The sequence below is a fragment of the Camelina sativa genome, chromosome 2 (genome assembly GCF_030686135.1).
Source record: "Camelina sativa cultivar CO46 ecotype springtype chromosome 2, ASM3068613v1".
Taxonomy (NCBI): domain Eukaryota; kingdom Viridiplantae; phylum Streptophyta; class Magnoliopsida; order Brassicales; family Brassicaceae; genus Camelina; species Camelina sativa.
The window spans coordinates 19628730-19652822 of record NC_141881.1 but is presented as its reverse complement, the minus strand read 5'-3'; the positions used below and the strand labels follow the sequence as shown (position 1 = coordinate 19652822).

Below are 24093 nucleotides of genomic sequence, written 5' to 3'. Positions count from 1 at the left end.
GACTGAGCACACGAAACCGCGATAAATTAAAACCAAACGATCAAATTAAACAATAACAAAGGATACATAACTTTGGTTCGTATAAGGTTCACTCTAGGCTCCAGCTAAATTATGTTCCTATAAATCTACGACTAAAAATAGGAGCATATGAATATGAAATGAGAGGCTACAAAAAAATTGGCGCAAAAATTGGAGGGATTGACCTTTGACCCACAAAAATGATGAGAAGAAACTTTTGAAAGAGGGAGATGACAACGACGACGAAGCTGTTTGTGTTTGTGCCTCCTCTTCCTACAATTCAAATCGAAAGAAAAAAAATTACAAACTTAGAATCTTGAAAGAGACAAAAAAAAAAAGGAGAAAGAATGGTCGGAAGCAAAGATAAATCGAAAGAGAAACGAGACAAGAGACTCCAAGAGATCTCCCTCCTTCGTACTATTCCATACTCCGATCATCAGAGGTATCTACTTCAATTCTTAACTTCATTTTCTTATAAAGAAATATTTGGTATTTCATTATTTTGGTGACATATTTTACATATTTTTTGTCACGCTTATATATGTTCTTATTTTATGAAATTTGTGTATAAGAGATGTTTGTATATATCCTTCAATCATTAGGAAACAAATTCGTCTAGCTCTAATCAAGCAAGATAATCTAGTGTGATCGTATAAGGTATAATAACTCATCGTTGAAAAATGCATGCTATGATTTTGATTATCTAATATATGTGATCTCTAATAACTAGTATTTGTTGGAAGTTTGAATAATTTTTATAGTACATCTGATTTTAAGAGACTTAGTTGATCCATGCATGTTATGAATACGGGACGTGATTTTAGTTATTTACTTTAATCCTCAACCAAAAATTGGTTTTATTTTTGACTAGGTGGTGGACTTCGGAAACCGTGGCGGTGGTAACAGGTGCAAATAGAGGGATAGGATTTGAAATGGTGAGACAATTGGCCGGACATGGATTAACAGTTATCCTAACATCTAGAGACGAGAATGTAGGCGTCGAAGCCGCCAAGATCCTTCAAGAAGGTGGATTCAATGTTGATTTCCACCGCCTCGATATCTTGGACCCTTCCTCAATTCAAGATTTTTGCGAATGGATTAAAGAAAAATATGGATGTATTGATGTTTTAGTAAGTTGATTCCTTTGTTCATTAAATCATATCACATTTGATTTTGATGATATATATAGGCTTGTCACGTGATGAGATATGATGTGAAATATATTTTTGGTCATGCAGATAAATAATGCAGGAGTAAACTACAATGTTGGATCAGGTAACTCGGTTGAGTTCTCAAATATGGTTATATCTACCAACTACTATGGCACCAAGAACATAATCACAGCTATGATTCCATTGATGAGACATGCTTCTCAAGGTGCTCGTATTGTCAATGTAACCTCAAGGCTTGGTAGATTAAAAGGCCGACACAGTGTACATACATCTCTAACTCAGTCTTTATTCGTCTAACATTGTGTAACAACAAAATCTTTTTTAACCTAATTCTCTTCAACAGAAACTTGAGAATGAAGCCGTGAGGGCGAAGCTTATGGATGTGGACTCTCTAACAGAAGAAATCGTTGACGAAACAGTCTCGGAGTTTTTGAAACAAGTGGAAGAAGGAACATGGGAATCTGGAGGTTGGCCACATTCTTTCACAGACTATTCTGTCTCAAAGATGGCGGTCAACGCGTACACAAGAGTACTAGCTAAGGAACTATCAGAGAGACCAGATGGAGAGAAGATATATGCAAACTGTTTTTGTCCCGGTTGGGTTAAAACTGCAATGACGGGTTATGCAGGGAACATCTCAGCAGAAGATGGAGCTGACACTGGAGTATGGCTTGCATTGCTTCCTGATCAAGCTATCACAGGAAAGTTCTTTGCCGAGAGACGTGAGATCAATTTCTAAAGAGAACGTTATATACAAGGGTTGATTTTGAAGTTAGTTTTTTTTTAGTTTGATTGCTCAAGATACAAAAGTTGATATGCAAAAAAATAAAACATTGATTTATGAATATCTTTAGATTCTTCTCTTCTTTTCCCTTTTTTTTTTCGGTGTATGCTTTTGTGATTGTGGTCATTTTTTAGTTTATAAGTATGTTTTTAGTGATATAATTGACCCTATTCTTTGGCTTTGAAAAATAATTATTTATGTTCATTAGCAGCTTTTTGTAAATTCAGATATGAAAATGCTCTTACCAATTATGTTAAATTCCAAATATATAGTACTTTTTATGTTTTGTTGAAGTCTTTGATCATATTAACAATGCAATAATAGGTTTTATTTTTGTTCTACATGGAATTGAATTAAAACCAAATAAAAAAACTCAAGAGTTCAAAAGTTTGGGGTGTTCATTTCCGGTTTAGTTAGGATTCAGTTTGATTTTTCCCGTTTTCAGCTTATGAGTTATGAATAATTGCATTCAAACAAAAAATTAATTTATAATAAATAGTTGAGAAATACCCTTAAATAGCACCATTCTAAGTTTTTCTTCCAAAACTAGCACACGCTCAGATTTTCCAAAAGTAGCATTTGTGAATAATAAGATTGTTATTGTTTTATATAATTATATTACAGAAATTTCAAAATTAGATACGTCTTTGCAATTTCGTTCTTGGCCTCTTTTATTTTCTATCTCCAAAGTCTCCATCTTCGTACTCCATTTTCTCCGGTGAGTTCTAACGGCGGAGACAAACTCTTCAATCACCAATCATCCATCAGATCTAAGGATTCCCGAAGCTTCGATGTTGATGAATCTGTCCAGTTACATATTGAGATCGACAACAATAGCCGTTCCAAGGCCATCAATGTATCTGGATCCGACAATGCTCATGTCCAAGGCAACAACGGTGATGCTCCTGTCCAAGGTAACAAGCTTCATAGATCTTTGACTTCATAAAACTGCGAGTAAAGTGAAGAAGGCGTTAGACATGAAGAATTGAAACAGAGACGGATGAGGAGGAGCAGAGTAAGAAATCTTTTACAAGTATTAAGCTTTTCTAGGGATAGTGGTGAAGGTATAATTTTAATTGTTAGTTTATTTGATTTGAACGGTCGTTGATTTGTGTTTGTTGTGTGTGTGATAGCTAATTGTTTATCAGCTAGCGAAACGGTGAAGACAAGGTCCTCATTGGTGATTTTCATAGAGGTGGTTTTGTTGGAATCTCAATTGCTCTCACTCTTCAAAATGCCTTACAAGTCTGTAATTTATACAGAATCACTGCAATTGGAATTTTTGATGTTCTCTACTATTGTCATGAGAATTGTTTTAGTGACCTCCTTCAGAACAAAATTGCAGCTTGGATTAATGTTTTCTTCTTACATCATCTATTTCTCACTGATTACTCATTTATTTTTCCTCTTAATCTTGGTGCTTCATGGTGATGTGCTCTTCGACTTGTACTTCGTCAGAGTTGGGTAGTAGTGTTGATGAGGCAGAGTACAGTGGGGGAAGATTTTCTGGTTTTGGTAATCACCATTTTTTAGATTTCTGATTTTTTTAGGAATAGCTTCCTAAATTATAAGGAAGTCTTGCTAAATATTATGAATTTTTTCATAAATCTAAAAAAATGAGTTTTTGAATTTTGAAATTATTTTTTGCCATAATGTATCACATACTCTATTTTTAGTGAGAGATTTGATTTTTTTTTGTGCATTTCTTGATATTTTATCTAGATATAGAAGAGTAATAATTTGATTTTGTGTCTTTATAAATATTTTATGAAGGCTATTCTGAAATTTAATATTTCCTTCATAAACATTATCTCATATTTCCAAAATTGAAATAAATGTGTTTCTAAATCTCTTTTTGATGTTTTGTCTCAATATGTAAAGATTATTCAATAAGTGAAGGGTAATGATATCAATTTTTGTGCTGGGTGTTTACTAATATCTAGAATTTTTATGAAGGTCATCCTAAAATCTTAATTTTTAATGAAGGTTATCTTGAAGTTTAAAAAAGTTTTCCTGAATTTCTTGAAATCCTTCCTGGAATTTCAAGGAGTGCTGGATGTTAGGTTTTGATGTTTCAAGTTGCAAGAACAGAAGAAGGAGTTCTAAAAACCAGAGAACTTAAACAAAAGGAAAAACAGATTAAAGGTTCTTGTTAAGAGCACTTCAAACAAATCTAATACTCTAAACATAAGAGATACTACGTAACAATAAGATAGTAGTGTTAATTGTTAAACTTCCAATGAATGAACAACTTGGTTTGGTTACGTCCTCTTAAGACATTTTGTAAAAATTTTGGGTTTGAATCTTGACATATGACAAACTGCTCACATTTTTTTTGTTTTTTATGAAAACCATCCTGAATTTTAAATAATCTTCCTAAATATCATTCACTCTTTCTTGAAATAGTTTTGTTTGCATCCAGCCTGGTGTTTTACCTAATGTTAATTGTTATACTTTTCATGAATAAACAACTTGGCTTATTTGTTACACTCCCTTAAAAAATTCCTAAAGGTATAAGGTTCTAATCTTGACATATGCCAAAAAAACTCACTTTTTAATGTTTTTTATGAAAACCATCATGAATTTAAAAGATCCTTCCTAAATAATTTTTTTTGCAACAAAAATGAGCACACTCTCTTACTTGTTTAATCCAAGTAAGAAAGAAAGCAATAAAATACATATCCAGCCTCTTGGAAACGCATAATCACAAACGAAAAATATCTAGCACACTCTCTTTAAAGTGTTTCAGCTCCTCAGTTGCTACCGCTGGAGAAGATATCATTGTGATAGCTGTACATCATCCCTAGGAACAGAGTGAAATGGAAGAGGGAGACGCGGTCCAAATGTCTCACTTGTGAAATCAAAACAGACTAAACATTCTTCGTCTCTTTCAAACTTCTCATGGCAATTAAGTAAGTATTTCCTTTCAAGTTAACACCTGGGCGACATTTATAATGGTCAGTAGTGACACCAAGAAACCTCCATGAGCTAGACTTAAAGTCGTAGATTTCATACTTTACATTGAGACCATGTGGAGTGCAACTTCAAGATTTTGTGGTTGTTGTTGCTGTCGTATCCTATAGCAAACTTGTCTATCATTAATAAGAACTCGTTTCTAGGACGTTGGATCCACCTGATTTGACCTAGATATGGGTTCCAAACCATGAGCCTGGTCAAGTCTTTCTCAGTGACGCATAACAATAAGCCATCACAATGATACACTTCAGATATTTTAACTTGACTGAGTTTACCTATTTGCTTTATAGATGAATCTACCAAGTCTTTGTGGTTATGGAAATTGACGCTCATTAAACAAGCCTTCCAATGACATATCATGACCGCCATAGCCTCCTTGGCTTCTTTACCATAATACTTCTTTGTTAAGCTCGGATCTTTCGATGAATCATTCCATCGTTTACATGTAGATCTCACTGCTCGCAAAGATGTTATTGGAACCCTAGAGAGTATCTTTCTACCAAATCCAGAGGAAGATCGGACATCGCCGTCATTGTTTCAAATAGAGAGATTAGGGTTTTCAGCTTTCACGCTTGCACTTGCCCACACGACTCTTTTAATTTTTATATAAAAAGTAAAAGAAAAATTACCAAAAAATAAAATAATATGTTGCTCTTTTTTTGATAATTAATATGTTGCTCTTTAACGAAAAGAAAAAGATAAGTGAAAGATAAATAAATGTATAGCCCGTTAACAAAAAAAAAAAAAAATCACAACTACAAATACAAGATTCTGTTCTGAGTACCAAATCAGGTAACTGTAAACTCCAAGTTTAGTTTCTGATCAGCAAAACCTATAACTACGTACGTGGAAATAACTTACCAGTCTTGTTCAAAAGGACATCATGAGAAGAACACATGAGGGAAGAGAAAAAACATGAATGAATGAAAAGGTATTTTTGTGAACTATATAATAAATATACTAATAATTCTCTTTTGCATCTTGCAAGTACAAATAGGCTCACATATAGTTTCACCGAGATCCACTTTTTTTGTAGTGTCCACCCTTTCCGACCATGCAAGCTTTGAAGTTGCCCCCAGTGGCTGTACATTCTATATCACAAATCACCCCCACTTTCGTCTTCTCGTCGACGAAGAAACTTCCTCTTAAATCCAAAAATCTTTCATAAGATATCATATCAACTTTTAAGAAATGGCTCCACGAGACCATGACACTTCATTGGGTTCAATCTGATTTGTAATACATATTTCTATCTCTAATGCATCACACCTCCTAGATAACATGACTGCAAGCTTCTCTTCTCTAACAAGTAACAACAGATAGAATTACAGAATCATCCCAATTACTAGAGTGACATGGCAGAAGATGGCTCCAAAATCTCTCTCTTGTATACTCGTTTCTAGATTGGATCCACCTGGTTTGACCCGAATACTGGTTCCAAACCATGAGCTTCGAGTTCTTATATTCCTCAATGACGCATAACAATAAACCGTTGTAGTGAATTACTGCATATACTCTGACTTGTTTAAGTTTACCTATTTGCTTTATAAATGGATCTACCTAGCTAGTCTTTATTGTTATGGAGATTGACGCTCATTAAACAAGCCGTTGAATCACCTTTCATGATCGCCATATATAACCTCCTTGGCTTCTTTTCCACAATGCTTACGGATCTTCGGATAAAGTGTTCCATAGTTTACAAGTGGATCTCATTGCTCCTAAAGAAGTCATCGGAACCCTAGACAATATCTCCTCCACCAAATCATGCGAAAGATCAGATATCGACGTCATTGTTTTCAAGGGTTATTAACTTTGCAGCTTGAGCATATCTAAGTGAATAACCTAACAATAAATTTTAGCACTAAAATAGTCTTTGGAGGAGTTGGTCAAAAAGAACTTTAGAAGTGTCTTCAATTAAACATTTTAAGTGATTATTGTGTTAGAATAACAAATCTTTTATGTTGTTCAATTAAAAATTAAAAAGTAATAAAATATAATTTTATTTAACTAGTGATTTGAAAATTTATTATTATTAAAAACATTTTAAAAATTATATTTTTAATAAATTTAATAGATTTTAAAAGATTTCTATATTTAAAAATACATAAATCTAAAATCTCATATTTTTAAGTGGGATTTTAGAAGAATTTATAATAAATCTTAATACTTTTTCTAAAATGAGGGGATTTTCACACATAAGATTATGGGAGATTTTTTATATCAACACCAAATCTGACGTGGCGAGTGAGAGGGCTTGTGAGGAGCACACTCTTCCACATCTTTCCCACTCTTCTTGTATTCCACACTCTCTTTTCCTCTCTTTTCCTCTTATCACTTTCCTCTCTTTTCCTCTGATCCCACCACACTTTTGACTTTATTTTCTCAAAATGGCGATGCCGCTTCCTCCGACGACTCTTTATGCCGGAAGATCCTCCGTCGTCTTACCTCCGATGACTCCAACCCTCCAAAGATCATCTTTCTTGCCTTATTACTCGTTAAGGCTACTTGGCAACAAGAAGTCTATTTCCGAATCTTCATCCTCTGCTCCTAGATTCTCCATGCGTGTCTCCTCCAAGCAAGCCTATATTTGCCGTGATTGCGGGTCTGTTTCAATCTTGATCTCTTTTCTTGATTATCCTCTTAATTAACATACAAAACTGTTATCTCTCTTGATCTCTTCTTGATTATCCCCTTAACATACAAGTTTATTTATCATCACTTTCTCTCGATTTGCAGGTATATTTACAATGACAGAACTCCATTCGACAAGTTGCCTGATAACTATTTCTGTCCAGGTATCGTGATTCATGTTTAAACTTTAAAAAAAATCGACAAGTTGGTTCATTGTTGCTTCGACCAGTTTTGGAATTGGGTTTGGTTTCAATGGGTTTAAGGTTTTTGTTTGCAGTGTGTGCTGCTCCGAAACGGAGGTTTAGACCGTACATGCCGGATGTGAGCAAGAATGTCAACGACAAGGATGTGAGAAAGGCTAGAAAAGCTGAGCTCCAGAGAGACGAAGCTGTCGGGTAAGTAAAACTGATCCTCCTTTCTCATCAATTTCACATCTTTGTCACTCTGGTTTTGATACATACGTGTTATGGTAATCATGCAGCAAGGCATTGCCTATAGCAATTGCGGTTGGGGTTTTAGCTCTTGCGGCTCTTTACTTTTATGTCAACAACACCTCATGAATGCAGCACCAAGACATCTCATTTTTTTTGCTTCTGAAAACATTTTTGTCTTGTATTTAACATTCATCTTCTATTTGTGACCACTGTAATGAAGTAAAAGTATTCAGCTTTCTATGTAATGAAGTAAAGTATTCAGCTTTCTATGTACCAAAACTGTATTGAAAGTTGCCAAGATGAATATAGTGGGTAAGTGTGATACAGAGGAAATTAACAATTGTAAAGGGTAGAACAGCTAGTCTTGCAAGATGAGGGATCCTTGGATTGGTTTATCGATTGAAGATTGATATAGGATGTTCAAAGCAGACAAGTTTTCATTGACGCTTGACGATGTAGCTGGCTTGAACTCGTATGGACTTTGCTTTGGTCCCCAAACCTGCCATGTTCCAAACCAAAACCCATTTCATGTGAGACTAAAGTTTGATGAGCATTTGTCAGTAGTAGTAAGCATATCTTGACAAAGTCCGATGCTACAATCTGATAAGAGTGAGAAAGATGGGATGAACCTGGTTTCGATTCTCATCAAAGCCACGATCCCATAGGTGTATCTCATTGTTTTTCAGGACTGCAAGATCTGAAGTAGAATAGCTAGCTCCATTCTGCAATCCGAGAAAGAAACGAGAGTTTTTTTAGTGTGAAAGAAGATGAGCTTTAAAACCAAGATATAGTGACTTTTCTTATAAGAAACAATACCCATGAATTTGGAAATCCATCGGGTGAAGTTGAGCCTTCGTACAAGCAGCGTTTCCCACGGTCACAAGAATTAAGATGTATAGTTGTCAAATGCTCCCCGATGTCCTGTTAGTTTGATCCATACTAAGCTTGATATCCAGAAAACCAAAGATCTCTTCACACCTCTATCAATCTAAAAAACCTTAAGACTTACACCAATAACTTCTTCCGGAAGGGGGCGTTGATCCTTAGGGCGGTCACAGAAATTTTTGTACTCCTCAGCATCTCTAATCGCATATGAACTTACCTAGCATTAAACCACAGCTTAAAACTCTTGTTGTATCATAATACGTAAGAAGATCACAACAACTCATATCCTCACCTCAACATCACATTTCAGCTCTTTTGGACACGGCTTAACCATATATAATCTCTGGAACCAAAAACAAAAAGGGCTACGACTTTAGCAACACAATACTTTTTCCTAATGGAACCAAACAAGAGACAATCTGTGAAGAATGCATACTTGACGAAAAGGTTTTTGCGGAGTCCTCCAAAATGCCTGAGGAAAAAGAGAAAAAAAACTGGCTTAAACATGGAGCAAAGAAACACATTTACGCATCCATCTGCGTAGCGCAAGAAAAAAGTAAGAGATCAATCCAGTCACCTGTTCGAGATACAAAACCTCTGAACCATCCACCATTTCAGCAGCAGGGCAACTCAGCATTCTGTACAACTATTACAAACTCAGATTCTTGACACAAACTAGAGACAGAGATATCAAACAGTTACAATCTTTAAACAATATCCTAAACAGAGATATCAAGGTCTAAATTTACAAGGACTGAAACTAATTTCTAACCAAATCTTGATATAGCCAACTAGTGGAAATGATGAAACAAGTTTGAGATAAAAGAAGAAGATGATAAACCTTATGTTGAAGTAATTGTCAGGATCCCTTGACGCTTGCTCCCTCGTAAACTACAAACCCATGTAACAAAAAAAAAACCTCAAAATCAGAACTTTAGAAGATGAAATCAGAGTTGAAGAAACCTAAAATTGTGGGGAACAAACAAACCTTCTCTCCGGTGAGAGAGCGAGAGACGACGCGAGCGTGATCCCTACGAGTAGTGGATTTAGTGAGACGTTTGATGAGAAGAGCACCGCCAACAAGAACCAGAGTTTTAATCACCAGACCACGAGCCCGGCTCCAACCATTCGAGCTTGATTCAGGATCCGAACCCGACTCGGTGGTACCCATTAAAGCTTTCGAATTTTAGTTCAAAGGTTTCGAATTCAGTTGAAAGATTCTATCTTTAGTATGTGTATGTTTCGCCGGAGCTGAAATTATAATTTTGCCGATTGGAAAGAAGTCGCGAAGAAGAGGAGGAGGAAGGAGGAAGGTTTTGTGACGAACGACGTTTTGATTTTGTGTCTCCGAACCAGTGGGGAGATTGCTTGCCACGTGTAGCCTTTACATTTTTCTTTTCTTTTCTTCACCTTCTAAATTTGTTTTTTAATCCGGTCCGAACTAAACCGAATATGAATCAAACTACAGTGTGTATTTAATAATTAATAGTATGGTTTTTGTTTAAAATTTGCAAATTCAATGGTTGAGAAATCGAATCTTCACAACAACAACAAGAAAAAAGAGTTTGTTTAAATTGATTATTTTTGGAAATATAGGATATACTGTATTTGAGTAAAAATCCAATTCGAACCGAAACTATTTAGGGCAATTGACAAAAATAGCACACATTTAGATTTTTGTTCCAAATTTAGCACATAATCTAATATTTTCCAGAAGTAGCATAATTTTAACATAAACGGGATACAACATTAATTTCAGAGAAATAATTAAAATAGGAAAATATTGATAAAATTAATAAAATCAGAAATGGAGACTTTTAAGTCCAATTTTCACAAGGACGAGCTCTAATCGGAGAGCGATAGAGCAGTTTCACAAGCTAAATAAGCTCGAAACGAGATGAAGAAATGATTCCCATGAGCCAATCGAGCCCTTACTCTCCTAAGATCTTGAAGCATCCCAGATCTCTTGCCAATCGATTTCTCATCTTCGATATGTCATTATGATAGTCGTGTTCTCGCCGCCGTGTTTGCTTAGTCGTGTTCTCGCCGCCGTGTTTGCTTAGTCGTATTCTCGTCGCCGATCTGTCCTCACCTTGCTGATTTCGTCGCCTCGCCTATTTTAACTTTTGTGAATTAGATGAGATACGATGGAGTCTTTCTCATTCTTGCTAAACTCAAAGACTTCCACCTTGGCTTGCTAAGGTATGTGGCAAGTGCTCTCTCTTTCTCTCTCTATGTTGGCCTTCATTACGATTTGATTCATGATCATGATTTTGTTTTTAAAATGGTCTTCCACATACTGTTATTTGTTTGTGTCTTATGCTCTTTTTCGATTTCACCTATGTTTTAAGCTCTATAATTCTTAATTTCATCTTAATTTTCCATCAAATTCTTGTGAATCGGGTTCTAAATATTTTGGTCTTTAGAATCTGTTTTGGTAGATTCAAAGTTAAACATCTTTACTGCTACTATTTAAATTCGAGTTCTGTAAATTCATTAAGATGGTTTCAGTGTATTTGAGAATTGACAAATAACTCTATTTTCAGGATGCAGATTTTAAGGTTCTTATAGTGTGAAGCAAGAAGTAGCAGACAAGGGGGCATAAGAATGCTAGGTTCTAGTAACAATTTGAACAGGGGTACCACATGATTGTCATCTGATACCCCGAATTTTTCTCAAGTCTTGATTTTGGAACCGATTAGATTAGGCAATCAAATCTATACTTGTTGAAGAGAGCTTAGAATGGTTCTTGGTGTCCCTTGTAGGGCTTTGTTAGAAGGTAATTCTTTTGGATGTCCCATCCTAGACCTTCTCCAGCGGTAGCAACTGAGGAGCTGAAACACTTTAAAGAGAGTGTGCTAGATATTTTTCGTTTGTGATTATGCGTTTCCAAGAGGCTGGATATGTATTTTATTGCTTTCTTTCTTACTTGGATTAAACAAGTAAGAGAGTGTGCTCATTTTTGTTGCAAAAAAAATTATTTAGGAAGGATCTTTTAAATTCATGATGGTTTTCATAAAAAACATTAAAAAGTGAGTTTTTTTGGCATATGTCAAGATTAGAACCTTATACCTTTAGGAATTTTTTAAGGGAGTGTAACAAATAAGCCAAGTTGTTTATTCATGAAAAGTATAACAATTAACATTAGGTAAAACACCAGGCTGGATGCAAACAAAACTATTTCAAGAAAGAGTGAATGATATTTAGGAAGATTATTTAAAATTCAGGATGGTTTTCATAAAAAACAAAAAAAATGTGAGCAGTTTGTCATATGTCAAGATTCAAACCCAAAATTTTTACAAAATGTCTTAAGAGGACGTAACCAAACCAAGTTGTTCATTCATTGGAAGTTTAACAATTAACACTACTATCTTATTGTTACGTAGTATCTCTTATGTTTAGAGTATTAGATTTGTTTGAAGTGCTCTTAACAAGAACCTTTAATCTGTTTTTCCTTTTGTTTAAGTTCTCTGGTTTTTAGAACTCCTTCTTCTGTTCTTGCAACTTGAAACATCAAAACCTAACATCCAGCACTCCTTGAAATTCCAGGAAGGATTTCAAGAAATTCAGGAAAACTTTTTTAAACTTCAAGATAACCTTCATTAAAAATTAAGATTTTAGGATGACCTTCATAAAAATTCTAGATATTAGTAAACACCCAGCACAAAAATTGATATCATTACCCTTCACTTATTGAATAATCTTTACATATTGAGACAAAACATCAAAAAGAGATTTAGAAACACATTTATTTCAATTTTGGAAATATGAGATAATGTTTATGAAGGAAATATTAAATTTCAGAATAGCCTTCATAAAATATTTATAAAGACACAAAATCAAATTATTACTCTTCTATATCTAGATAAAATATCAAGAAATGCACAAAAAAAAATCAAATCTCTCACTAAAAATAGAGTATGTGATACATTATGGCAAAAAATAATTTCAAAATTCAAAAACTCATTTTTTTAGATTTATGAAAAAATTCATAATATTTAGCAAGACTTCCTTATAATTTAGGAAGCTATTCCTAAAAAAATCAGAAATCTAAAAAATGGTGATTACCAAAACCAGAAAATCTTCCCCCACTGTACTCTGCCTCATCAACACTACTACCCAACTCTGACGAAGTACAAGTCGAAGAGCACATCACCATGAAGCACCAAGATTAAGAGGAAAAATAAATGAGTAATCAGTGAGAAATAGATGATGTAAGAAGAAAACATTAATCCAAGCTGCAATTTTGTTCTGAAGGAGGTCACTAAAACAATTCTCATGACAATAGTAGAGAACATCAAAAATTCCAATTGCAGTGATTCTGTATAAATTACAGACTTGTAAGGCATTTTGAAGAGTGAGAGCAATTGAGATTCCAACAAAACCACCTCTATGAAAATCACCAATGAGGACCTTGTCTTCACCGTTTCGCTAGCTGATAAACAATTAGCTATCACACACACAACAAACACAAATCAACGACCGTTCAAATCAAATAAACTAACAATTAAAATTATACCTTCACCACTATCCCTAGAAAAGCTTAATACTTGTAAAAGATTTCTTACTCTGCTCCTCCTCATCCGTCTCTGTTTCAATTCTTCATGTCTAACGCCTTCTTCACTTTACTCGCAGTTTTATGAAGTCAAAGATCTATGAAGCTTGTTACCTTGGACAGGAGCATCACCGTTGTTGCCTTGGACATGAGCATTGTCGGATCCAGATACATTGATGGCCTTGGAACGGCTATTGTTGTCGATCTCAATATGTAACTGGACAGATTCATCAACATCGAAGCTTCGGGAATCCTTAGATCTGATGGATGATTGGTGATTGAAGAGTTTGTCTCCGCCGTTAGAACTCACCGGAGAAAATGGAGTACGAAGATGGAGACTTTGGAGATAGAAAATAAAAGAGGCCAAGAACGAAATTGCAAAGACGTATCTAATTTTGAAATTTCTGTAATATAATTATATAAAACAATAACAATCTTATTATTCACAAATGCTACTTTTGGAAAATCTGAGCGTGTGCTAGTTTTGGAAGAAAAACTTAGAATGGTGCTATTTAAGGGTATTTCTCAACTATTTATTATAAATTAATTTTTTGTTTGAATGCAATTATTCATAACTCATAAGCTGAAAACGGGAAAAATCAAACTGAATCCTAACTAAACCGGAAATGAACACCCCAAACTTTTGAACTCTTGAGTTTTTTTATTTGGTTTTAATTCAATTCCATGTAGAACAAAAATAAAACCTATTATTGCATTGTTAATATGATCAAAGACTTCAACAAAACATAAAAAGTACTATATATTTGGAATTTAACATAATTGGTAAGAGCATTTTCATATCTGAATTTACAAAAAGCTGCTAATGAACATAAATAATTATTTTTCAAAGCCAAAGAATAGGGTCAATTATATCACTAAAAACATACTTATAAACTAAAAAATGACCACAATCACAAAAGCATACACCGAAAAAAAAAAGGGAAAAGAAGAGAAGAATCTAAAGATATTCATAAATCAATGTTTTATTTTTTTGCATATCAACTTTTGTATCTTGAGCAATCAAACTAAAAAAAAACTAACTTCAAAATCAACCCTTGTATATAACGTTCTCTTTAGAAATTGATCTCACGTCTCTCGGCAAAGAACTTTCCTGTGATAGCTTGATCAGGAAGCAATGCAAGCCATACTCCAGTGTCAGCTCCATCTTCTGCTGAGATGTTCCCTGCATAACCCGTCATTGCAGTTTTAACCCAACCGGGACAAAAACAGTTTGCATATATCTTCTCTCCATCTGGTCTCTCTGATAGTTCCTTAGCTAGTACTCTTGTGTACGCGTTGACCGCCATCTTTGAGACAGAATAGTCTGTGAAAGAATGTGGCCAACCTCCAGATTCCCATGTTCCTTCTTCCACTTGTTTCAAAAACTCCGAGACTGTTTCGTCAACGATTTCTTCTGTTAGAGAGTCCACATCCATAAGCTTCGCCCTCACGGCTTCATTCTCAAGTTTCTGTTGAAGAGAATTAGGTTAAAAAAGATTTTGTTGTTACACAATGTTAGACGAATAAAGACTGAGTTAGAGATGTATGTACACTGTGTCGGCCTTTTAATCTACCAAGCCTTGAGGTTACATTGACAATACGAGCACCTTGAGAAGCATGTCTCATCAATGGAATCATAGCTGTGATTATGTTCTTGGTGCCATAGTAGTTGGTAGATATAACCATATTTGAGAACTCAACCGAGTTACCTGATCCAACATTGTAGTTTACTCCTGCATTATTTATCTGCATGACCAAAAATATATTTCACATCATATCTCATCACGTGACAAGCCTATATATATCATCAAAATCAAATGTGATATGATTTAATGAACAAAGGAATCAACTTACTAAAACATCAATACATCCATATTTTTCTTTAATCCATTCGCAAAAATCTTGAATTGAGGAAGGGTCCAAGATATCGAGGCGGTGGAAATCAACATTGAATCCACCTTCTTGAAGGATCTTGGCGGCTTCGACGCCTACATTCTCGTCTCTAGATGTTAGGATAACTGTTAATCCATGTCCGGCCAATTGTCTCACCATTTCAAATCCTATCCCTCTATTTGCACCTGTTACCACCGCCACGGTTTCCGAAGTCCACCACCTAGTCAAAAATAAAACCAATTTTTGGTTGAGGATTAAAGTAAATAACTAAAATCACGTCCCGTATTCATAACATGCATGGATCAACTAAGTCTCTTAAAATCAGATGTACTATAAAAATTATTCAAACTTCCAACAAATACTAGTTATTAGAGATCACATATATTAGATAATCAAAATCATAGCATGCATTTTTCAACGATGAGTTATTATACCTTATACGATCACACTAGATTATCTTGCTTGATTAGAGCTAGACGAATTTGTTTCCTAATGATTGAAGGATATATACAAACATCTCTTATACACAAATTTCATAAAATAAGAACATATATAAGCGTGACAAAAAATATGTAAAATATGTCACCAAAATAATGAAATACCAAATATTTCTTTATAAGAAAATGAAGTTAAGAATTGAAGTAGATACCTCTGATGATCGGAGTATGGAATAGTACGAAGGAGGGAGATCTCTTGGAGTCTCTTGTCTCGTTTCTCTTTCGATTTATCTTTGCTTCCGACCATTCTTTCTCCTTTTTTTTTTTGTCTCTTTCAAGATTCTAAGTTTGTAATTTTTTTTCTTTCGATTTGAATTGTAGGAAGAGGAGGCACAAACACAAACAGCTTCGTCGTCGTTGTCATCTCCCTCTTTCAAAAGTTTCTTCTCATCATTTTTGTGGGTCAAAGGTCAATCCCTCCAATTTTTGCGCCAATTTTTTTGTAGCCTCTCATTTCATATTCATATGCTCCTATTTTTAGTCGTAGATTTATAGGAACATAATTTAGCTGGAGCCTAGAGTGAACCTTATACGAACCAAAGTTATGTATCCTTTGTTATTGTTTAATTTGATCGTTTGGTTTTAATTTATCGCGGTTTCGTGTGCTCAGTCTTATTAAAGAGTTTCAGTATGACTCACATCACATGCAGAATGTTATCGAACAGAATCTTGTATTTTGTAGTACTTGTGATCTCTGTGTTTTTTTTTTTTTTTTTTCTGTTTGTTAACATTTATTTATCTTTCTCTTATCTTTATATTTTTGTTAACGGGCTCCGTACATATTATTTTCTTTTTTCGTAATTTTTTTTTCCTTTTTATATATGAAAAAAGAGTCGTGTGTGCAAGTGCAAGCGTGAAAGGTGAAAACCCTAATCTCTGTTTGAAACAATGACGGTGATGTCCGATCATCCTCTGGATTTGGTAGAAGAGATACTCTCTAGGGTTCCAATAACATCTTTGAGAGCAGTGAGATCTACATGTAAACGATGGAATGATTCATCGAAAGATCCGAGCTTAACAAAGAAGTATTATGGTAAAGAAGCCAAGGAGGCTATGGCGGTCATGATATGTCATTGGAAGGCTTGTTTAATGAGCGTCAATTTCCATAACCACAAAGACTTGGTAGATTCATCTATAAAGCAAATAGGTAAACTCAGTCAAGTTAAAATATCTGAAGTGTATCATTGTGATGGCTTATTGTTATGCGTCACTGAGAAAGACTTGACCAGGCTCATGGTTTGGAACCCATATCTAGGTCAAATCAGGTGGATCCAACGTCCTAGAAACGAGTTCTTATTAATGATAGACAAGTTTGCTATAGGATACGACAGCAACAACAACCACAAAATCTTGAAGTTGCACTCCACATGGTCTCAATGTAAAGTATGAAATCTACGACTTTAAGTCTAGCTCATGGAGGTTTCTTGGTGTCACTACTGACCATTATAAATGTCGCCCAGGTGTTAACTTGAAAGGAAATACTTACTTAATTGCCATGAGAAGTTTGAAAGAGACGAAGAATGTTTAGTCTGTTTTGATTTCACAAGTGAGACATTTGGACCGCGTCTCCCTCTTCCATTTCACTCTGTTCCTAGGGATGATGTACAGCTATCTGTTGTTAGAGAAGAAAAGTGTAGGTTTGTGTCATACGATCGTCTCTGTTACATAGGAAGTGTGGATAAGACACTGAAGCATCAAGAAGGTTCGACTCAAGGATTACTCCACCTGCACGTGAGAAGCACATGTCGTGGGTGTTAGTAAATAGTCACAACTGGAGGGGTAAAAGGGTCTTCAGCTTTTAGTCTCCGTATCTTCTTCTTCCTCTTTATTCTCTTGTTACGATGGTGTTGAGAGAGTCACGAGTTTGTTAGAGTTGTAACAGAAGAGCGAGAGCGTGACGAGAGAGTTAGAGAGAGAGAGAGAGGTTGATTGGGTTGGTGAGTGAGAAAGCTTGAGAGTGGTTCCAAGTGTAATCCGGTGAGAGATTGTAATGATCATAGCTCAAGTTTGAGCCAAGTTATAGCTTGCAGTGTTTTTTCATAAGTGGAATACATATGAATTTGGAATATGGATTACAACTAAGATTGAGCACAATATAGTGTCGTGGAGGAACTTTTCAAAAATTGAGCACAATATGCCGTTGACTGACATATATCGGTTTCTATATGGGAGTTTCTTCGTCGACGAGAAGAAGAAAGCAGCAATGTTTATTTATGCAGACAAAAAAGCGTGGATGAACTACAAAGCTTACATGGTTGGTGAGAATGGATACTACAAAGAAGTGGATCTTAGAGAAAACAAAAGTTGGATACTTATGTGCTCTTATGTTCCAAGTTCGGTGCAAATCTCCAGTAAGGTTCCCAGTACTTTGCAAGAGGCAAAAGACAAAAAGAAAGAGATGATATATTAGTCTATTATACCTTTTTCATTCATATATTTATGCTTTTTTCTTTTTTTTTTTCCTTTCCTCAAGCGTTCTCATCTTTTTAAACAAGACTGTTCAATTTTTTCATGGTTTTCATGATTCTTGAACAGAATCTAGCTTGATTGTTCCAAATTTTAGAATATTGTATCTGATCATCAAATCAATGTACCATAAAGAACTGAAACCTGTGCTTTAAAAGTTCCAGCCGTGTTTGGTTTCTTGATTGTTCCCTTCGCGGAGAATGCAGATAAAGATATATCTTTTTACCAACAATATCTGCAAGAACAAAACCCATCTTCAAACCTATGAAACCGTATCCGATCCCGCACTGTAACCACTCTATTCAACAACTTCGACATGTTTTTATCCAGTTGTGACAATCACTACACATCCGTATATTCTTCTGTATTCTGATTTCTGACCCTGGACTACTCTTCAAGATCACATACGCCAACGCGAGCTTTTCACTGTGGTAATTCAAGTTCTCTTCTTTCTCTTCTTCAGAGACATCCATCAACACCAAATCAGTGTCAGACACAAACCCTTCAGACTTACTTCTCTGTATCAAACCTTCTAATACTTTGTATATAGCCTTTGTTTCTAAATGAGTTGTATCTCCTGCCTTAAACCGATGTATCAATCCTCCAAATTCCACCCAAATCTTTCCTTTGGCTTTACGGATTCCTTCCTTAGTCATCAACTCTCTCACCTTCTGAGCGCTCTGCCGCCATTTCTTAGTGGAGCTGTAGATGTTCGAAAGCAACACATAGTCTCCGCTCTTTGTTTTTGAAAGGTTCTGCATCGCGATTTCTCCTAGCTCGGGGTTCTTGTAAGTTCTTGAGGAACTAAGAAGAGACCTCCATATCACCACATCTGGCTCTATCGGCATTGACTCTATCAACTCATACGCTTCTTTGACCCGTCCTGCTCGGCCTAGCAGATCAACCATAGCCCCGTAGTGCTCTAACTTTGGCTGTATGGAAAACCGCTGACTCATTAGACCAAAGTACTCTTTCCCTTCTTCAAGCAAACCACAATGGCTACACGTTGTTAAAACCCCAAGAAATGTTATCGAGTCTGGTGAAACATGTTCTGCTTCCATCTCTGAAAACACTCTGATTGCTTCTGTGGCTAGTTCCAAATGGATACATCGCTCCATTTAACACTATAGAAAACGTCCCTCGAAGTTTCTATATCTCCACACTTTGCATACACGTCGACAGTTGCAGAAGACAATATTGTATTAAGTTCAATCCCGGTATCAATCATCAAAGAATGCACCCACTTTGCATGGTGCAGGTCTCCAAGACGGGCACAAGCAGCTAAAGTGGAAGCGAAACTAAACTTATTCGGTTTAATATCCGAAAACATAACCTTAAGAGTTTTCAAAGCTTCTTCGTACTGAACATTTCTGACATAACCACCAATCATCAGGTTTCAAGTAATCACATTCTGATCACTAGCGTTACGAAGGACTTTCTTAGCCAAACCTTATTCTCCAATTTTCATAAGACTCTCAATGATTCAGATGTCACGTTGCATCCTCTCACTTTGGGCTAACTTGTCTAATAAAACTCGTTTTTGGTGTTGTCAAAATAAGACATTTGTGTTGATTCTCCAAAACATATACTATACATCCAATTTCTCTAATTTTTTTTAGAGCATATTTTGACAATACCAAAAACATATCTATATATACATTTTTCAAGTACATTTAGCAAATAAATCCTGAAGTTGCCACCTATTTACAAGACTGCCATTATCATTAATTATTAATTTATTTTTCATTTAATTAATTAATATTAAGTTTCTATTTTTGAAAACAAGATTTTCCATCCTAAATAAATTTCCAAAACAAATGAAACCACTTCCTTTAACATTAAATATTAATTTTACAATTGATTTAATTAATATTAAGTATCCAATTTTACAAAAAAAAAATATTTTCTACATACACAAATTTCCTAAACAATCGGTCTAACCAAGAAACAAATTGATTTTCGATCTTAGAGGAGGATATGTGGCCGAGATTTTTGATCTCAACGCATTGATTTCTCCACAAAATAAATGTTCAAAATCAAACATAAAATATATCATTAAAAAACTAACGGTATGATTTTAAAAGGTAACAAACATATTTACCATATTCAATTTGATATCTTATTCAAAGAATAATAATAAAATATAAAAGATATTGCTTGCTTACAGATTTATCTTTATTTTGTATTACGTATTTAAAAATAATTTTTACTTTCACAGGTTTCATATGATGAGTTTTTGCAGATTAAAAATCTTTGAATATGTTGTCTGACCCGCCTAGCATGGTGGGTTTAGAATATAGAACCAACACTAAAACTATTAGTTTATCTCATATATACTACAGATTTGTAATCACAGTTTTGAAAATTAACTTATAAATTATTTAGTATATGAACTACAAAATATTACACATACTATAACACATTTTTAATATTCAAAAAAAAAAATACACATAAAAATATACACTAACATACTATATAGGCATATACCTCTGTTTAATTCTAGAGAACAAAACGAATATTAAATTTTATATTCTATCTAATAACAAATTTAATGTAATTAGGTTATAAACTTTATAAAACATAAGAAGTAGAAAAAAAATTTTAAACAAAATTCTAAATTAATTAGACAAAAAGTTCATTAATTAAAAATTTGAAAATTAATAAATTAAAAATTATTATTTAAAATACAATAATTTATAACTTAGTCCCGCGGTGTACCGCGGGTGAAATCGTAGTTGTATTGGAAAAGCATATTCAAGGGGCCTTTATTAGTTCATGAATTTATTAATCTTTTCATAAAATAAGAGGTGTGGATTTTTAAATAATAAGTTTACCTATTTGAGTTTTTGTATTTTTTTTTCAATTCCAGTAAAATTCACTGTAAAATCTAAAGTTGATGTTTTAGGATTAAAATGAATAAAATTGGATACTACTCCTTATGTATCATAAAATTGATGTTTTAGGATTTTTTCTTGTATCACAAATGATGATTTCTTTAGTGTATTTAATGCAATTTTATTCTTAGAATCAAATAACTAATTAATGTTTTTACTTTTATAATAAACTAGGAAGCCGACCCACGCGTTACCGCACGGTTAAGTGAACATTTAAAGTTAGATAACATTAATTATTTATTTTTTTATTATAATTCATTGTTGTTTAAGAAAGTTAACATATAATAAGTTTCCTTCATATGAGAAAATTCACTTATGATTGTAATTATTTTCCATTTCTTGTACACATTTATGTACTTAATCCCAACATATTTTTTGTGTTAACCAACTCCCAAACCTCTAAAATTTGTGTATCCCAAATATAGAGGCAGCTCTTCTTCTGATAACTTGTGACATATAAGTAAAACAATTCACTGTACACTTAGGACAAGATATATTAGAGCATTAGCATTATGCCGCATAAGCATTAAGGTGCATAAGCTGTATGCTCTGATTAATATAACCCATTTAGTTGATTGGTATAGCAGTGGAGTATTAGATATTATATTTATATTTAATATATGATAATTAATTTAAAATATAATTTAAATGTGTTTCATTAAAAAATTAATTATCACTCATTGCTATATAATTTTTAAAAATATATTTTACATTTAATAAATTTGATAAATTGTTATATATATAAATGTGTAATTTAATAAATTTTAGTTATATATATTTATAATGTAACACATTAATTACAAATAATTAATATATATTATAAGTTTTTTTATAAAAGTTTATATCTATATTTACATTTTTAATTTCAATAACTTTTTAAAATATATATAATATAACACATTAAACTAAAATAAAACAATAATATATATATATTTTTTTTTCAACCAAACATTAATAATTAAATTAAAAGAGAACTCCACGATTGGTTGCCCAAACAGGAGGATAAGAGTTTACAAATAACGATTCAGAAGGTAAAGATCTTGAAGACCGAGCAAGACAATCTGCTCTTACATTGATGTCGTGGGAAATCTTGACTAGGGAGAACGATGGGTAGAAGGAGCGGAGCTGCGAGAAATCCTCCAATAAATTCGAGAAAGCGGGCCAATCATCTGGCGACTGCACCATCGCAACCAGCTCTGCACAATCCGTCTCGAAGGCCTGACAACTAACTCCAGCCGCCAGTAAAGACTCTATTGCCCAGATCAGTGCTTGTAATTCTGTATGTAGGGGAGAAAGGCTTCGTCTGAGACTCCGAGCACCCAAAAGAAGCGTGGCATCATCTCCATTGCAGCACCACCAACCCAAACCCTGAAAAGGGTCCGTTCCTTTCCATGAACCATCAACCTGACAACAAATAGAAGAATCCCTCTCCTCCACTAAGGGTGGAGGGAGGAGGTTGCTCACTGTATAAGATTTGGCTTCCTCCCAAATTAATTTATCAGTTGCCGCCTGATCTATAATCTCAATTGGCTCTAGCTCAATACCCTGGAAAACCTTTTTATTCCTGTCTTTCCAAAGTGACCATAAAATCCAGGGGAGAGAAGAGATGATATCAGAAGCCCCGGCTTGAGAAGATGCCCTCCAAAAAAGGAAATCTAAATTCGCATAAATAGAGGCATATGGAAAACCTCCCAGTTCCAACAGCACCGGGACCATCTCCCAAATACTGCGCGACCGGGGGCAAACAAACAGTGTGTGGTTAATAGTCTCCGTTTCCGTCGCCAAACCGCACCGCTTACACAAAACATCACAACAAACTCCCTGATACGCGAGCCGTTCTAACACAGAAAGAGTACCCGAGGCAATTTGCCAGAAAAAATGTTGAATCTTCGGGGTACATCTAATTTCCAGGACTGAGCCCGCAGGGAACTGCACAATGGCCCATACTCCACTTCCGCTATTAATTCCCGGGCGAACCGATAACCTGACTTAACCGAATACTTGCCTGACTTAGTATAATGCCATAATAATCTATCCGGTTGAGAAGTTTTACTAACCGGCAAACTCCGAATAAGTGGTATATCCACCGGATCAAAGAACTCCTCTAGAATAGGCAAATGCCAATCCTTTGTAACTGGATTAAATAAATTATTAACCATCAAACTCGGGAGTAAAAACCTCCCCCTACCATTCGCAGATCTTGAACGGATATCCGGTAACCATGGATCCCGCCAAATCGAGATGGAACAACCAAAACCTACAGCCCATCGCGTTCCCTGTTCCACCAATCCCTTAGTTGAATAAATACTCCGCCAGGCAAAGGAAGGATTATTCGGTTTCTTTGCCATAAGAGGATGTTTGTTCCTGAAATACCGTCCTCTCATCACCCGGGCCATTAAAGACGACGTATTGTGAATTAACCGCCAAAATTGTTTGGCCAGCATAACGTCATTAAATTGTTCCAAAGCTCGGAAACCCAAACTCCCTTCACTTTTATCTTTGCATAATTTGTCCCACGCAACCCAGTACAAACCTCGAGCCTTATCATTAGATTTCCACCAAAAAGTTGAGATAGCACTCGTTAATTTAGATGTCAACTCATGTGGTAATTTATAACATGACATAACATGTGTTGGAAGTGCCAAAGCCACTGATTTAATCATAATTTCCTTGCCCCCTTTCGATAAGTGCTTCGCAGACCAACCATTTACTCGATCATCCAAGCGATCCTTGACATAGCTAAAAACCTTAGTTTTCGAACCCTGCAGGTTTTCAGGAATACCCAAATAAGAGCCCATGCCGCCCTCCTTAGAAATACCAATAATGGATTTCAACTGAGATCGTATATCCGACGGGACCTTCTTACCAAACATGATAGATGATTTTTC

The 24093-nt window shown here is 34.8% G+C and overlaps 4 protein-coding genes, 1 long non-coding RNA gene and 3 pseudogenes across 7 annotated transcripts; 4 read left to right on the top strand and 4 right to left on the bottom strand.

Annotated features, from left to right (window-relative positions):
* The first annotated feature begins 200 nt into the window (after positions 1–200).
* LOC104752647 (short-chain dehydrogenase/reductase 2-like) lies at positions 201–2178 on the top strand. Its single transcript, XM_087477455.1, has 4 exons — positions 201–460; positions 890–1148; positions 1257–1451; positions 1534–2178. Exons 1-4 carry the CDS (start codon positions 366–368, stop codon positions 1927–1929), a joined length of 945 nt encoding a protein of 314 aa, XP_087333581.1. The 5' UTR covers positions 201–365; the 3' UTR covers positions 1930–2178.
* Positions 2179–4509: 2331 nt separating this feature from the next.
* Positions 4510–6741, bottom strand: LOC109126790 (putative F-box protein At5g51000; annotated as a pseudogene).
* Positions 6742–7201: 460 nt separating this feature from the next.
* On the top strand, positions 7202–8348 carry LOC104725851 (uncharacterized). Its single transcript, XM_010444593.3, has 4 exons — positions 7202–7552; positions 7687–7745; positions 7859–7976; positions 8063–8348. The coding sequence occupies exons 1-4, from the start codon at positions 7338–7340 to the stop codon at positions 8139–8141; spliced, it is 471 nt and encodes a 156-aa protein (XP_010442895.1). The 5' UTR covers positions 7202–7337; the 3' UTR covers positions 8142–8348.
* LOC104725859 (chromophore lyase CRL, chloroplastic) lies at positions 8231–10446 on the bottom strand. 3 transcript variants are annotated; one of them, XM_010444605.3, is made up of 9 exons: positions 9889–10446; positions 9742–9791; positions 9478–9538; positions 9337–9372; positions 9193–9243; positions 9025–9117; positions 8832–8936; positions 8645–8737; positions 8231–8514 (listed from the first exon to the last, which is right to left on the bottom strand). In XM_010444605.3, the coding sequence occupies exons 1-9, from the start codon at positions 10069–10071 to the stop codon at positions 8374–8376; spliced, it is 813 nt and encodes a 270-aa protein (XP_010442907.1). In that variant the 5' UTR covers positions 10072–10446; the 3' UTR covers positions 8231–8373. The 3 variants fall into 3 exon arrangements, with proteins under 3 accessions (XP_010442907.1, XP_087342128.1, XP_087342130.1); XM_087486002.1 differs by having other exon boundaries at positions 9478–9546; positions 9889–10269; XM_087486004.1 differs by lacking the exons at positions 9742–9791; positions 9889–10446 and having other exon boundaries at positions 9025–9112.
* Positions 10447–10651: 205 nt separating this feature from the next.
* LOC104725844 (uncharacterized) lies at positions 10652–11948 on the top strand. The gene is made up of 2 exons (XR_757973.3): positions 10652–11102; positions 11447–11948. It is a non-coding gene; the product is annotated as an uncharacterized LOC104725844 (long non-coding RNA).
* A 2328-nt stretch (positions 11949–14276) lies between these two features.
* Positions 14277–16269, bottom strand: LOC147948894 (short-chain dehydrogenase/reductase 2-like). Its single transcript, XM_087477448.1, has 4 exons — positions 15998–16269; positions 15310–15568; positions 15007–15201; positions 14277–14924 (listed from the first exon to the last, which is right to left on the bottom strand). The coding sequence occupies exons 1-4, from the start codon at positions 16090–16092 to the stop codon at positions 14529–14531; spliced, it is 945 nt and encodes a 314-aa protein (XP_087333574.1). The 5' UTR covers positions 16093–16269; the 3' UTR covers positions 14277–14528.
* A 464-nt stretch (positions 16270–16733) lies between these two features.
* LOC104752658 (putative F-box protein At5g51000 pseudogene) lies at positions 16734–18255 on the top strand (annotated as a pseudogene).
* Positions 18256–18533: 278 nt separating this feature from the next.
* LOC104752639 (pentatricopeptide repeat-containing protein At5g50990 pseudogene) lies at positions 18534–22921 on the bottom strand (annotated as a pseudogene).
* Between the last annotated feature and the right edge of the window lie 1172 nt (positions 22922–24093).

Excerpts from the sequence above, each read along its gene's own strand:
- LOC147948894 (XM_087477448.1), bottom strand. The coding sequence starts at position 16,092 with ATGGTCGGAAGCAAAGATAAATCGAAAGAGAAACGAGACAAGAGACTC. Across the intron at positions 15,569-15,997 it reads CCATACTCCGATCATCAGAG|GTGGTGGACTTCGGAAACCG; the intron begins GTATCTACTTCA and ends ATTTTTGACTAG. Across the intron at positions 14,925-15,006 it reads GATTAAAAGGCCGACACAGT|AAACTTGAGAATGAAGCCGT; the intron begins GTACATACATCT and ends TCTCTTCAACAG.
- LOC104725859 (XM_010444605.3), bottom strand. The coding sequence starts at position 10,071 with ATGGGTACCACCGAGTCGGGTTCGGATCCTGAATCAAGCTCGAATGGT. Across the intron at positions 9,373-9,477 it reads AGGTTTTGTATCTCGAACAG|GCATTTTGGAGGACTCCGCA; the intron begins GTGACTGGATTG and ends CTTTTTCCTCAG. Across the intron at positions 9,244-9,336 it reads CGCAAAAACCTTTTCGTCAA|AGATTATATATGGTTAAGCC; the intron begins GTATGCATTCTT and ends TTTTGGTTCCAG.
- LOC104752647 (XM_087477455.1), top strand. The coding sequence starts at position 366 with ATGGTCGGAAGCAAAGATAAATCGAAAGAGAAACGAGACAAGAGACTC. Across the intron at positions 1,149-1,256 it reads ATGGATGTATTGATGTTTTA|ATAAATAATGCAGGAGTAAA; the intron begins GTAAGTTGATTC and ends TTGGTCATGCAG. Across the intron at positions 1,452-1,533 it reads GATTAAAAGGCCGACACAGT|AAACTTGAGAATGAAGCCGT; the intron begins GTACATACATCT and ends TCTCTTCAACAG.
- LOC104725851 (XM_010444593.3), top strand. The coding sequence starts at position 7,338 with ATGGCGATGCCGCTTCCTCCGACGACTCTTTATGCCGGAAGATCCTCC. Across the intron at positions 7,553-7,686 it reads TATATTTGCCGTGATTGCGG|GTATATTTACAATGACAGAA; the intron begins GTCTGTTTCAAT and ends CTCGATTTGCAG. Across the intron at positions 7,746-7,858 it reads TGATAACTATTTCTGTCCAG|TGTGTGCTGCTCCGAAACGG; the intron begins GTATCGTGATTC and ends TTTTGTTTGCAG.